This window comes from Alternaria metachromatica, assembly GCF_023757995.1.
Source record: "Alternaria metachromatica strain BMP 0045 chromosome Unknown scaffold_10, whole genome shotgun sequence".
NCBI classification, from domain to species: domain Eukaryota; kingdom Fungi; phylum Ascomycota; class Dothideomycetes; order Pleosporales; family Pleosporaceae; genus Alternaria; species Alternaria metachromatica.
Genome location: NW_026055501.1, coordinates 971,002 through 984,018, shown reverse-complemented (window position 1 = coordinate 984,018; position 13,017 = coordinate 971,002). Strand labels below are relative to the sequence as shown.

The following is a 13,017-nucleotide window of genomic DNA, read 5'->3' as shown; positions in this document are numbered from 1 at the left end:
ACCGATGAAGATGTTCGAATTGTACAGGCAGCCGTTGCTGTGTCGTGACCTTTCGCTGAAGCCGATGCTCACTAGGATGTTATTCGACCGAGCCGCTTCGCGCAACGCCTCCATTTCATCGCCATCAGCATAGATAGATTCTTGTACCATACGCTGGAACAGGGAGTGGTTTTCAGTAGGGGGTCGTAGAGAACTCCAGATCGGAAAGGCAGAGATGTAGGTTTCTGGAAAGACCACGAGGTTGGCCTTGTTGGATGCCGCTTGTCTGATGAAGGATAGGGCTTTATCTGTTGTTTTGCGTGCATTGAGAAAGACAGGTGACGCATGACAGGCCGCAACGCGTAAGCTGCTTGCCATGACGGAAGGCTTCTTCTGTTTGTGCCCGTGTCTGTGAGTGAACAAAGAGGACAGTGTTGATGGTAGGCATAACCCCGCGTTAGCGGCACGAGTTCCCCGCACCTCTTGGAACCACGCAACCAGTTCATGTTGTCCTCACGAGCTCTGCAGGCTCAACGGTATTCAGTAATTGAGCTTGCTGCATCACTGGAGTGTTGCATGATCCCTGGCCGTCTCTCGGTTCCCGAAGTGGCTGTCACTACGCCAAGAGGAGGCATCGTTTCACGGACGGAATTTACACAAAGCTTTGCCTTCACGAAGCCCCCTAATTTCGTACGCTCAGAAGAGAAAGCCCCATCAGCCAAGCCATGGTTGATGTCCTATTAAGAGGCATCGAATGCGATGCTTTGCAGGGAGCGAGCAAGGGAAGACGGAGATGCGACCTGGGCGTAATCGGATTTGCCCGGTTCCCTGGCGGATAGTGCTGACACCCGTTCTTCCAGCTATGAATGTGGAGTAAAATCGATACACAGCGTTGGCCTGGGATGTTCGCCGTCGGTGGATAGACAGATGTGAGCAGGAACCCGTGGCCCGGTGGAAAAGAGCCTTGGCCGTTTCGCGCTAACTCACTAGCGTATTCAGGCTGTAAATTATCTGGGCCACTGTTCACTCCTTCATCGTTCCTCAGTATCATGTATAATCGTTTGTTCGCGCGAGAAAAGGTTCTTTCAGTAGGCGGTTAGGGGACGTGTGACTGTGCCGACATTGAAAGACCTGCATTACAGCCCACTGGAGTACAGGCGTAGCTTCGGAGCGGCGATCCGATGCGGTAGCACCGTAGGTACAACATCAATCGCAGAGAGTAGCCAATTTCCTGAGATAACGAGCATTTTTTCAGGAAGTCCGGTATGCACATAGCCCGATGCAGCATGTGTGTGCGATCGATGTTGCGACCTCGGGCCAAGGACAGCAATTAGCCGCCTTGCCACAACGCCCGACCAGAGCACACATGACACACGATCTTGATCATCGTTACGATGCCGTATTGATGGATCATCTCATTTTGATCTCAATATTTCTCATGTGAAGTTCGTCAGGAAGCAACAAGTTGTAATAACTCAGTATTGTCGTAATCCTGATGGGGGGATAACGACGTTGGTTGCATCATTTATTCATCATTAATCGACCAGAGCATAGCCCGTTGTTCTATCGCCATCGGTGACCAATGTAAGGCTTAGAGAAGCAGAGGAATCAAGGCGCTGCTTGCTTTGTCACCAGGCTGAAAAGTTGGAAGACGTTTCAGCCTAGCTCGTGGGATAAGTGACGTTCCAGGTCCGGCAATGTGCCGAGCAACCTGGGAATCCCACGGCAGTGACCGAAGCCACCTTCCACGTTTCGAGCTGGTTCCGGTACCTCAATCTCAGGAACTGTGCAGCCATTATCAATCTACTGACCAATCAAGCTACCGCGACGGCACCGATTGATGTGAAATTCCGCTGTGGGTCACCCGCGTGCCTGGACTGACAATCCTGACATGAACCACATCGGTCCGATGCAGCTTTCTGTGCCCTGTGCGTCCAATTCATGCTAAACAACAACCCAGTCGCGACCGCCTCTGGAGCGCTTGGCGACACAGCGGGACGTAGTGGTGCTCCACTTTAGACGTTTTGACAGGATTGTTTATCAGATGAAGGGACTTCGCGGCCCTTCTCCGATGACGCAAATGGTTTCGAAACCCAAGTTGGCAAGTAGCGCCATGTCAAGTCCAGTTTGGCACAGATGGTGTGCAGGCAAGGGTTAGATGGCATGCAAGATCTTGTGCCCAGAGCGACTTGCATGCGAGTAGGCACAGCACTGCCTGTCCCATGTCTCCCAGGCTTGACTGAGGGGGTATAAGAGTCTTGGGATCTTCCACTCATCCCATCTTTCACCCAAAGTCGATCTTTCCTGCTCTTAGATACCCCAACAGTACTCGCTCAAGATGCGTTACTCACTCCTTGCTTTCGCTACTTGCGCTCTGGCAGCACGCCCTTTCCTCAACGAACCCGATACTGGTATCGACGACCAGTTGGCTGGATTCGTCGCTAATGACACCCTACCTCCTCTCAAGTCTTTGGTCGGTCTGCCAGACTTCCAATGGGTCGGCCGCCAGCACATGAACACCTCCGCCTACACATACTACCGCAACGGAGCGGCTGGCGAATGGTCATACCGCAACAACCTCGAAGTCTTCTCCCGCTACCGATTGAGGCCTCGCGTCCTCCGCGACATCACCAACATCCAAGCCTCCATGCCCACGACTATTCTCGGCCACAACTTTTCAGCGCCCTTCTTCATCTCCCCATGTGCACGCGGTGGATATGCCAACGAGGATGGTGAGCTTGGGCTCGTCAAGGGTGCCGGCGAAGGCGACATCCTCTACATGACCTCGCTCTACTCGTCCAAGAGCTTGGAAGACATCTACGCTGCTCGCCCCAACGGCTCAGAGCAGGTCTTGTTCCAACAAGTCTACCTTGACGGTGACATGAACGACACCCAGGTCCTCTTCAAGAGGATCGAGGATCTTGGTGCGAAGGCTATTGTCCTGACTGTCGACTCTCCCGGTGATGGTGTCAGGCACCGTGCTGCCCGCTACGGTGTCGGTTCCGCCGACGTCAACCTGAGTCTCCTGACTTGGGATCTTTACCAGCAGCTGTCCAACATGACCTCCCTGCCTATCATCCCCAAGGGTATCCAGACTGTCGAAGACGCTCGCGAAGCCGTCAAGCAGGGCGTAAAGGCCATCTTCCTCTCCAACCACGGCGGCCGTCAAACCGACACTTCGCCCTCCTCCCTTGAAGTCGCCCTAGAGATCTACAACGAGGACCCTGAGATCTTCCAACAGATCGAGGTCTACGCTGACGGAGGTATCCGCTACGGAACCGATGTTCTCAAGCTCCTCTCCCTCGGTGTAAAGGCTGTCGGTCTCGGAAGGCCCTTCATGTACGCCAACATCTACGGCGCTGAGGGTGTCGCAAGGGCGACAGAGATGCTCAAGTACGAGCTCATCAATGACGCGGCGAACATTGGTGTAACCGACCTCAAGAAGATCGGCCCAGAGTTCGTGAACTGGAAGACTCCCGCTGTAAGCTTCAGCGTATAGACGGTGACGTCACCAGTTCTTGCTGCGCAGGAGCTCAAAAATTCCCTTCTCTTCAACTGGATGTATATACTTTTAGCGAACAATTTATCAATACTTTCTTCTACTTCAAACATGCCTTCGAGTTCTGCACAATCCATGATCGCGACTACACAGGCTAAAAAAACCTATGGACGATAAGGCTTGCCGTTGTCGCGGCGACTGGAAGGTGTATCAAAGTAAGCATAGTTTGTTCGGCGGCATCGTCGGTATTGTCGCAACAACTCCACCTGGTCACACGTGTGGAGCGTCAAGGAGGCCACTTTCTACGCGTTCACGCGTTCACGCGTTCACGCGTTCAAAAAGCAAGCCCGTAGCCTCCTAGGGTCAAACACGCTAGTGTCTTAGCGTGCTGCGCGCCTTCCCGAGGCCCAGTCTCACGACTTTTGATTCCATCCCAAGCCTCATCGTCAGTCGCCTGCAACTATCGAGAAGAGAGCGTCAGATACTGTCCGATAAATCTTCCTGGTTTGCTCAGCGACAACAACCGCAAAATTTTCGCGACACCACCGTAGCCAGTTCACCATTCGCAGGCCCTTTCGGACCCTTATCGCGCGCCTTATCGGCCACGTGTAGGGCGCATCTCAAGCAGTCCATTCCCATGAAAATGCGCTGCCTCCTTAGCCCTACATACGCAATGACATACTCAATCGGACGGCGGTTAGGTAATGAAGACACTCGCGCTAGACATTGAAAGGCAGGTGTACGCCGGACGCGACAACGTTCTACACTAACAATATTTCCTCGCACTCCACTTATGTCTTCCACAATTAGGCCTCAACCTTGACGCAGTTCTCCTCTCAAACTCTAGAACAAGAGAAGCCATCAGCATAGTATCTCGGATCTTCGCCGCTCGCGTCCCAGTCGATTTCCACAGAATATAGCAGACTTAGCCAAGCCATGGTACATGCCACGGAGGATACGAATGCGAAGCCACAAGACGCGACAACACCTTTGACGCAGAGTACTGTTATCAAGGATGGATCGGATAGTTTCCCTAAGAATGACGTAGTCATCAGCTACCGAGGTGGCATCATCGAGAACAGACACAACGTACACGCAGCCATTGTTGATGCCTCTGGCAAACTACTCTACACAATTGGCGACTACCAAAGGATGACGCTTGCGCGATCGTCAACGAAGCCAATTCAGACCCTTGCGATCTTGGAAACTGGAGCTGCGGAGAGATTCGATTACGATGACGCAGATGTAGCGCTCATGTGCGCTTCGCATAGTAGTGAACCTCGACATATCGAACGAGCACAAGCGATGATGAAGAAGACGGGAGAGAAAGAGAAGGTTCTCACATGTGGTGGACACCCCGCTCAGAACGCTGCTATCAATCGCGCGTGGATCAAAGAAGATTTTACACCGACTGCTATCTACAACAATTGCTCTGGAAAACATGTCGGTATGGTAGCAGGTGCGTTGTGTCTGGGCGCTACGGCTCACGACTACTACCTACATGAGCATGCCATGCAGCAGTGCGTGTACCGAGCTGTTGAGGACATAAGCGGGCTTACTAAGAAAGAGGTGCTATGGACTGTCGACGGATGCAATCTTCCAACACCAGCAATGCCTCTTCCGAACCTCGCGCTCATGTTTGCCAGGCTTGCGGATGCCGCTGACCTTTCCGATGGTCCCTCGAAAGAGACACTAGATCAGAGAACACAACATCTAGCTCGGATTCACAAGTGCATGGCCAGCTACCCTGGACTGGTTGCTGGCGAAGGTCGCTTCGACACAGCGCTCATGACGCCTTATAGTGGGCAGGTCGTTGGCAAGATCGGAGCAGATGCCTGCTATGCAGTCGCTGTCCGCGCCGTGCCCGACGCAGATTTGGCTGGGATGAATCACGGTGCTATAGGAATCGCCGTTAAGGTCGAAGACGGCAACCTCGATGTTTTGTATGCTGCGGTCATGGAAATACTGGAACAGTTGAACATCGGCTCAAGCGAAGTGAGGCAGTCGTTGGACGGTTGGCGATATCCCAAAATTGTCAATACTGCAGGTGTTGTCACGGGGGGTTACGAACATTGCTTCAAGGTACGAAGTGTGGTGTAGTAATAATCTTGTAGAACAGTATCGACGCATATATTACCAGTCCTCTATAGCCCTCTGAACCGAGCTGCCGCAACATACCGCCCATACAAACCGAGACAAGGTGTTGACAACCCTTTTAGGTATCAGGGATTGGGCGGCGTGGCCAGGAAGCATTCCATCAGCCGCGTCGTGAAAGGGATCAGACCTAGAAGAAGCTCATCTAGCTCCATACCCAACTCTGACTCCTTGCCCAACGTGGGAAAACTGGCCATCTTCAAAAGCATGGAACCCACCTCTTTACAGAATCCTGGAAGCGCCGTACTATCACACTCACGCCATGCTCGGATCTCTTCAACCTTCATGAAGTAAGGACGTCCCGCCTTCTTCTTCTCCACTGGCAGGGCTTTGAAGCCGGTTAATATGGCTTGGCCATCGCCGGAAAGACCAGTAGCCTCGCGGTACTCGACAAGTGTTCGCGTGCATGTTAGCCATTTTTCCAGAGCTCCTTTGTACTTCTCGTACTTGCTGCTTTCCAGTCCCTCCCTGAGCTCTTCACTATATTTCACGGCCATCATGTCGATGTGTCCCACAACCTTTTGCATCTCTGCAACGTCTTGGCGTTCGGGATTCTGTGATTCGAAAAGACCAAGGAGCTGGATTCCCAGCTTACCCCGATCATGGAGGAACTGGGCGTCCATACCATTTTCTGTCAAGTTGGCCCTGTCCTTGACGGATGACTCACTGGCTTTCCCTGGGTTACTGCCGACTTGGGATCTGCTCTGTTTACGCTTGCTGTTCTCCAAAGCTGTGATTCCAGTACCCGCACGCCTTTTTGGAGGTATCACCACAGAAACACCGTGTGTGGTACGGGTTTGTGAAATGTCCTGTTGTGTGGAAGATGGTTTTTTCAGTGATCTGGTCTTGGAGGCTGGGACATTGGGATACTCTTTGGATTTGGAACTGTTTGAAACGCCGGTCGGAGAAAAGTGAGCGAGCTCATCCGTACTGGTATCAGGCGATGGCGACATGCTGCGGATACGCCTGGAGTTACCGGCGCGTACGGCGTCCATGAAGCTTGTTGGCGGTTTGGGATCCTCGGTTTCGGGCGCGGCGTCAGAGGATTTCCCTTTGCGTCTATCATCTTCGGCCTTACGACAGGCACGTTGGATGATATAGCCGAACACGTTTAGTCGGATCCTGGATCGCGGAATGTTAGTCCTCATCGTTCTACTACTGAGCTGCTATGAACTGACTTGTTTCGATCATCAGGATCTCCATAGATGAGGTGTCTCGGGTACCCTCTCTCGGCGAACTCTGAAGCGTTCTTGGATTTGGGAGCAGACTCGGCATCAAGGGCTTCACTGAGCGCCCCAGTAACATCAGGAGTAGTGAGAAACTCTGCTACCACTCCGTCACTCCATATCCTAGGCCCAGCCCCCTCGAGACACTCGTTGACAGTTTCGTCCAGAGTAATACGCTGGCTGACAAGTGCTTCGCGTATGGCGTTTCTTGACTTGTAAAGCAGCGCAATTGCATGAACCTTGTCGTTCGTGGCTTTCCAGAATTTTCGAATTGTATCATTCGACTTGAATCCTGGTCGTCCTGGCTTTGTGGGGTCGGTGAACCCGTTTAGCAGCCCCAGGCGAGAAAGGTATGATGAAGCCTTGGTTGATCCTCTGGTGCATTCTTGGATCAGGGCTGTAAATTCTGGTGGCATAGCCAGGAACTGTGACGACAATCTATTGCTGCCAGCTTTTTGATTCGGTTAGAAAAGACTTTCAACGCTTGCTTGTGTGGATCCGAACATACATTATATTTGCCAGATGCTGTTTGTAACAATATCGTCGTCCTTGCCACCTTTGGTATCTGGATCAGGGCAGGGGGGACAACGGTACAAGTCGTGCGTAGAACGGTATTTGACAATCTTGAGTGTAGTACCATGAAGCTGGCGTGCAAAACGGGAGCACAGTCTATCAGTTATAACATGATGGTGATGTCCCTTTACAGCTGTATCTTGTTCACCAAGACTGACCTGTCGCTTCGGCGACTAGGCGTAGAGCTACCACGGCGATGAAACGGGGAGGATTTCCGCTTGGCAGGGAGTATTACATCCCATCGTACGACACGTATCCCCGGTCCGACTTGAGATATACATACTCAATGCCATATCCGCACTAGCGGTGGCTGGATTCTGCATCGCATTCTACTGCATGGGTATTATTTCACGCTTACAAGTACGTGGTTTCGAGGATAACTAATGTTTCAACCTTCGAAGTTCCTATTACAGGATGAGCACAAGCTGTACAAGACCCCTGATATTAGCTTTACGAGAAAGCTCAGGTCATATTCTGGAGTTCGCTCTCTTCATCACGAGCAAGCTGCCACAGGTCTTGATCATACTGTCACACATTCTGCTCTTATCTAGAATATGCAATTTCGGGGAACGTGTTCTAGCGTAGAAGACTCTTTGCGTGATCGGCAAAGAGGAGGACCTTCATAGCGCTATTAAGGATGGAAATACTGGTCGAAATGATGTTGAGCAGCGAGATATCATGGTAAGCTATCCGATAGGCCAGGAGCTGGTCTGAGAGCGTCCTTCCAAGGTTCGCTAAAGTTACGTGGAAGCTATGGCCTGTCCCTTTCTAGCTCCCCTGTTTTGCACCGACGGAAAGGGCTGGGTTCATGCTTTAGCAATCACACGTGCCTTACCGGACGGGTGTAGCAAAGCCGTTGCCGCATTTCGTGCTTCCATAGGATTCTATGAGCTGTACGTCAGCCCTACCTTGAAGGTAATCATTGCATCCTTCGTGCAAGATCTGAGAGACCAATGCTTCGTGATAAACTCACATCACAGCGAGAATCTGGCGTCTTCATTAAGTCCGCCTGACATCGGGAATAAAGAACTGCCCAGGCCGCCCAGATGCCGTTACCGATGACATCTACGTAGCGTAGGCAACAGTATCCACAAGCCTGAACCCCTGGGGAAGAAAAGAAAGCAAATTCTGCAGTTGGATTCAACGGGTGGCTGTGACAACGCCCATAGGCCGACTGGGGGCTTTTGGCTAGTCGAGCCGAGTGCATGCAGGTATGAGTCCGAATCACACGTTGACGAGTGATGGAAAATGTGAGGAAGTGATGAGCACGGCTACCGGTGAAGCTTTAGGAATCCTACATGGCGTTTGCTCCCTGGCCTGGTAGTGTGCACGCACTTCATGTCACTTGGCAGCTGATACACAAACACCGCCGCTAACTCCATTCAACCATGGAGCCAACCGCGCCGCATTGCTGATCCTGCCCAGCGATGACTAGCGACTCCTTTATTTCGGCAACGTACCGCCCCGTTTAATTTTACGTGTCGGAGGCGTACGCCACTGGAGCCGAAACGAGATTAGGAAACTAGGAGCCGGACTGCGTCTGTGGCGTCGCCTTAACCGACTTTCCGACACTTGAGGTTCCGATGCAGGGGTAGTATCTTCCGATCCTTGGTGTAGACCGGCCCGAGAGATAGTTCGTACATCAATCAAAGTGTGGCGTTGCTTTGATCGGGTAGAAAGAATGGATTGAGAACATCTGCTTGCTTCCATCATGCCATTTACTGCCCATTTTCCAGCGAAGAAGCAAACTCACAGAACTCCTGACCCACGACGATAGACATGAAAGGCGTAAAAGGTCTAATCGAACCCAAAAGCCTGGCGAGCCAACATGCTGACCTCTCCAGTTCCACGAGACTGATCTCGCGTTGCCTTGTCCAAAATTGACAACAAACCGCATGCCATAAGAAAGAATGCCACAAGGAAGAGTTTGCGGACTGACCATACGATACATAACCATATTAGAGTTAACCAAGAGATTATGAGAGCTGTCCATGTGCGACCGGGTTCCGTGGATACAGTGGGGGCTCCCGTAGACTCAACCGCTTGATTTGAGTGTTCGATCTCTTGGGAAGGACGCTCCCGTATTTTCACACATGCACGCCGAATGATCCAGCAAGACACAAGCGTTTTGATGCTGTGAGGAACACGTCAGCTAGCTCTCAGACCCTCTGAGATAATACTGACTTATTGCGATCTTGATCATCTTCATACAAGAGGTTATCGGGATGAACATAGTCCTGGTTCAGTTCGTCGATGTCGTTGGCGCGTGACTTGAAGCCACTATCGTGGTTCCATAACAAGGGACCGTACTTTTTCATGAGTGGCTCCACGTTCGCATCGAGAAAGGTAGGTTGCGAACGTATCGCCTCACATAGTTCTTCCACGGAGAGGTACGTGCCAGAGATTTGATCCACAGTCTCTTTAGTCGCTTTGTTGAGGTCGCCGGCTGTGCCCTCGTATCTGGGCCGTCCTCGTTTGGTTCCGCCTTTGTCGCCTACAGAGGGTTGTCGGAGTCCCAAAGGCTCGGTGTAATGGTGAACTCGGGCTGTTTTGGAAGTAGCTTCCAGAAGCTTTTCTAATGTTTCGGGTGGTTTGGGGGTCGCCATGTGAGGAGCCGCACCGAGAGACAGCATTTGGAGCCAAAGCAGGTGGCGAGTTGCGAAACTGGAAGGATGTCAGTCAAGATATCAGATAGTGGATGCGTTGTTTTTGGCGCCCGAAATGGTCACATCTCCCATAAAGTACCCACGAATCCGTGAAGATCGCTTACCTGTCGGAGTTGTACGAGTCGGTAGAAATAGAGAGGTGTTGAGTCAGAGATGTTAGGCACGAGCTGGATTATGCAACAAGAACTCAGCTTGAGAGAGTAGATGATTTAAGTACGCAGACAAACCTTGAGCCCTCGCCGTCCTCCCACAGCAACTCTCAGAACGAACAGCGTGGCTTAGAGACATATGCTATTCCGGGCTTGTCTCAGTGAAGTTGTTGTTCGAGCGAGACCCGGCTCGCTGCCACTGAAACATCCTGGCTTTTTACAAAGCTCATGGCCACGCATTTTGAGTGAGACATGCCAGGTGGGCAGATGGACTTTTGTTGGTGCCAAAAGGTTTGAACCGAAAACTGGCTCACTGTCTCGGATGCTTCTACGGTAGCTTGACCTCCTGACAGGCAGGAAAACGTGGTTGAATAGCGATGTCGGGTTTTTCTCGGTGTTTCCAGCAGTGCGATCATGGCTTGTGGTTTGCGTCGCTGGCAAGACAAACCAGTCGGTGTGACTGCGACCAGTGGGTCTCATTTGCCGACATCTTTAACGACGCATCGGCCTAGATTCCAGGATGTTCTTTCTTGAGGTCCTGCACATATGCCAGTCTTGTGTTGTGGTGTTTGTTGCAGGTCGGGTGAAGTGGAAGCCGCGAAGAGGGCACCTGCAGCTAGCGCGAACGCGTGACGTCACGCACCATTACGTGCCATGAAGGATGGTAACTGAAAACAGAGCCTGAAGGCCTTCGCAACGGTATCATTATCAAAGTTTTGAACAGTAGTGCTGTGGAGTAAGTTAGGATAGTGTGGGAAGGTCACAATCATTGGGTTGTAGTCGATCGACTTCTTCCCACTTGCTACCTTTTCGTCAAAAGTGCCCAGCCGTCCTTCAAAACATCACCAAACGCTCGACCATCCTGTCAACGCCCACACAGAGTAGCCAACAAACACAAACTTTTTTTAGGACCGCTTTTGCGCCACTCACCTCATTCAGAGCTGTCCAACTTCTCTATCATCGCTAGCAGCTCATTCTGAATGTCCACCTCTTGCTTGACTTTGACCCTCTTCGACTCTGGTACAGCGCTCGCTGCGGTGGCCTCAGCGTTCCGATTAGAAGTGAAACCTGCATATACTGCAGCCATATCACCGGGAACAGGTCTGGGTCGCTTCCGCATGGCTGCTGCTGGGATGTCAAAGTACGGTGAGCCCTGGATAGCCCTGTCGCTGATGCTCAGTGGCTTGATGTTACCGTCGATAGGACCAGGAACGTAGGGGCTGGGCTTGAGCATAGCCGGCATGGTACCGCTGAGCGAGATTTGCATGCTAGCCTTGATTCTCTTCGCCTGCGCTTCCTCTGCTGCTCTCTTCACGCGCCAGTCAGGGGTCTGTTGTCCTGATGAAGCTGGGCGACCACAGAACTCATATTCTGCTAGTTTGGAGCAACGAAGTGGACCCCTGGCAAATACAGTGGTAGAATTTTCGAGATGTGCTGGCCGGCCACGATTTGGCCTGCTGGCTTTGATGTTGCCCAGGTTGTCAAAATCGTAGGGCCAAAATGTGCTGAGCTCCTTCGCGGTATATGTTTGGGAGTTGTAGACTGCGTAGCAGGCTTTATCGTCGAGGTATACGTACCTTGGAGGCTCCTCTCTGCCATAGATGATGGGACGTGGTACCTTTGCCATGTACATCTTCCAGGTCGGATGACCGCGGACTGTAGTCTTCGACCGCATAACGAAGGTCTTGTTGGAGTCGCCGTTGCCATCGCCGTCGCGCCAAAGGATTCGCATTCGTTTGCCGTCGGAGACCATTGTATTCTCCCGGCCGGGGGTTGCTGCTGCAATGTACCCAGGTTTGACCATGATGTATCCGTCTGGGTGTTATTTTACCTTACCTTCCAGAAAATTTGACGTATGCAGGCGGATACAGGGGTCTGCGGGAGCTGGGGATCGCAGGGCTGCTTATTTGATGCCTGGAATCATGAATGGAAAAGAAAGGGGGACTTACCACTGAAGTGAATGATGATGATGATGATGATGATGATGAAGGAAAGCTCGGTTAGAACGATATGGGGGAGGGAAGAGGAGTCGTGCAATGAGAGAGGAGTATTATATAGAACTTCAAGAGCTCTGCTGCCAGCGAAGGCGGAAGCCAGTAACCACGTGGCAAGTGAGACGTACCTTGAAATCCACCATGTTCCACTACCACGAGGTTTAGACAAGAGGAATGATGGGTGTTGATAAGATGCCGCGCTATATAATCAGGGTCTCCAGCAAGACAGCTCGTAGCTATCAGACATTCCACACAACAAACTAAATGTTCGATGACCTGCGATCAACGAGACTGGCATTAGCTCGTCTCAAAGGCCTATGCTGCTCTTTGTGAAGACGCCACACAACGACTAAAACGGGTGCTTGCAATTGACGTGGAAAACTTGACGAAAAGTTCCACGATAGAAATACATTACTGCTCGACACGAACACTGTACAATGACAAAAGGTATCTTTGAAGAGCGTGGTTCTACGGCGACATCGGAATGGCTCGATTTCACGGCATTGTAGGAGCTGAAAGGAGTGTTGCGAGTGATTCTGGACGAAAAGTGTGTAATTGCATTCTTGCGGCATCTCGTCGATGGTCCGTGACGATGATGATGATGGTGCGGTCGAGTCGGACCTTCCTGGCGGATTGATGTCAACGATGTTGGCTCGGGCCAATCAAAGACGCCAAGAAAACGGTAGGTCATCCAGATCGAACTTCACGACCGCCACCACTCGCATCGCCAGACCCAACGCTCGCTGGATCCCCGAGCATCAATTGCGCGAGACAACA

General features: G+C 51.7%; 5 protein-coding genes across 5 annotated transcripts; 2 read left to right on the top strand and 3 right to left on the bottom strand.

Moving 5' to 3' along the window:
• Positions 1-2,317: 2,317 nt before the first annotated feature.
• J4E83_005445 (uncharacterized protein) lies at positions 2,318-3,478 on the top strand (the record flags this gene model as incomplete). The annotated part of the gene is made up of 1 exon (XM_049332364.1): positions 2,318-3,478. The coding sequence occupies one exon, from the start codon at positions 2,318-2,320 to the stop codon at positions 3,476-3,478; it is 1,161 nt and encodes a 386-aa protein (XP_049188815.1).
• Positions 3,479-4,414: 936 nt separating this feature from the next.
• On the top strand, positions 4,415-5,578 carry J4E83_005444 (uncharacterized protein; the record flags this gene model as incomplete). The annotated part of the gene is made up of 1 exon (XM_049332363.1): positions 4,415-5,578. One exon carries the CDS (start codon positions 4,415-4,417, stop codon positions 5,576-5,578), a length of 1,164 nt encoding a protein of 387 aa, XP_049188814.1.
• A 122-nt stretch (positions 5,579-5,700) lies between these two features.
• J4E83_005443 (uncharacterized protein) lies at positions 5,701-7,274 on the bottom strand (the record flags this gene model as incomplete). Its single annotated transcript, XM_049332362.1, has 3 exons — positions 5,701-6,362; positions 6,609-6,691; positions 6,811-7,274. 3 exons carry the CDS (start codon positions 7,272-7,274, stop codon positions 5,701-5,703), a joined length of 1,209 nt encoding a protein of 402 aa, XP_049188813.1.
• A 2,316-nt stretch (positions 7,275-9,590) lies between these two features.
• Positions 9,591-10,037, bottom strand: J4E83_005442 (uncharacterized protein; the record flags this gene model as incomplete). The annotated part of the gene is made up of 1 exon (XM_049332361.1): positions 9,591-10,037. The coding sequence occupies one exon, from the start codon at positions 10,035-10,037 to the stop codon at positions 9,591-9,593; it is 447 nt and encodes a 148-aa protein (XP_049188812.1).
• A 1,140-nt stretch (positions 10,038-11,177) lies between these two features.
• On the bottom strand, positions 11,178-11,999 carry J4E83_005441 (uncharacterized protein; the record flags this gene model as incomplete). Its single annotated transcript, XM_049332360.1, has 1 exon — positions 11,178-11,999. The coding sequence occupies one exon, from the start codon at positions 11,997-11,999 to the stop codon at positions 11,178-11,180; it is 822 nt and encodes a 273-aa protein (XP_049188811.1).
• Positions 12,000-13,017: the final 1,018 nt, after the last annotated feature.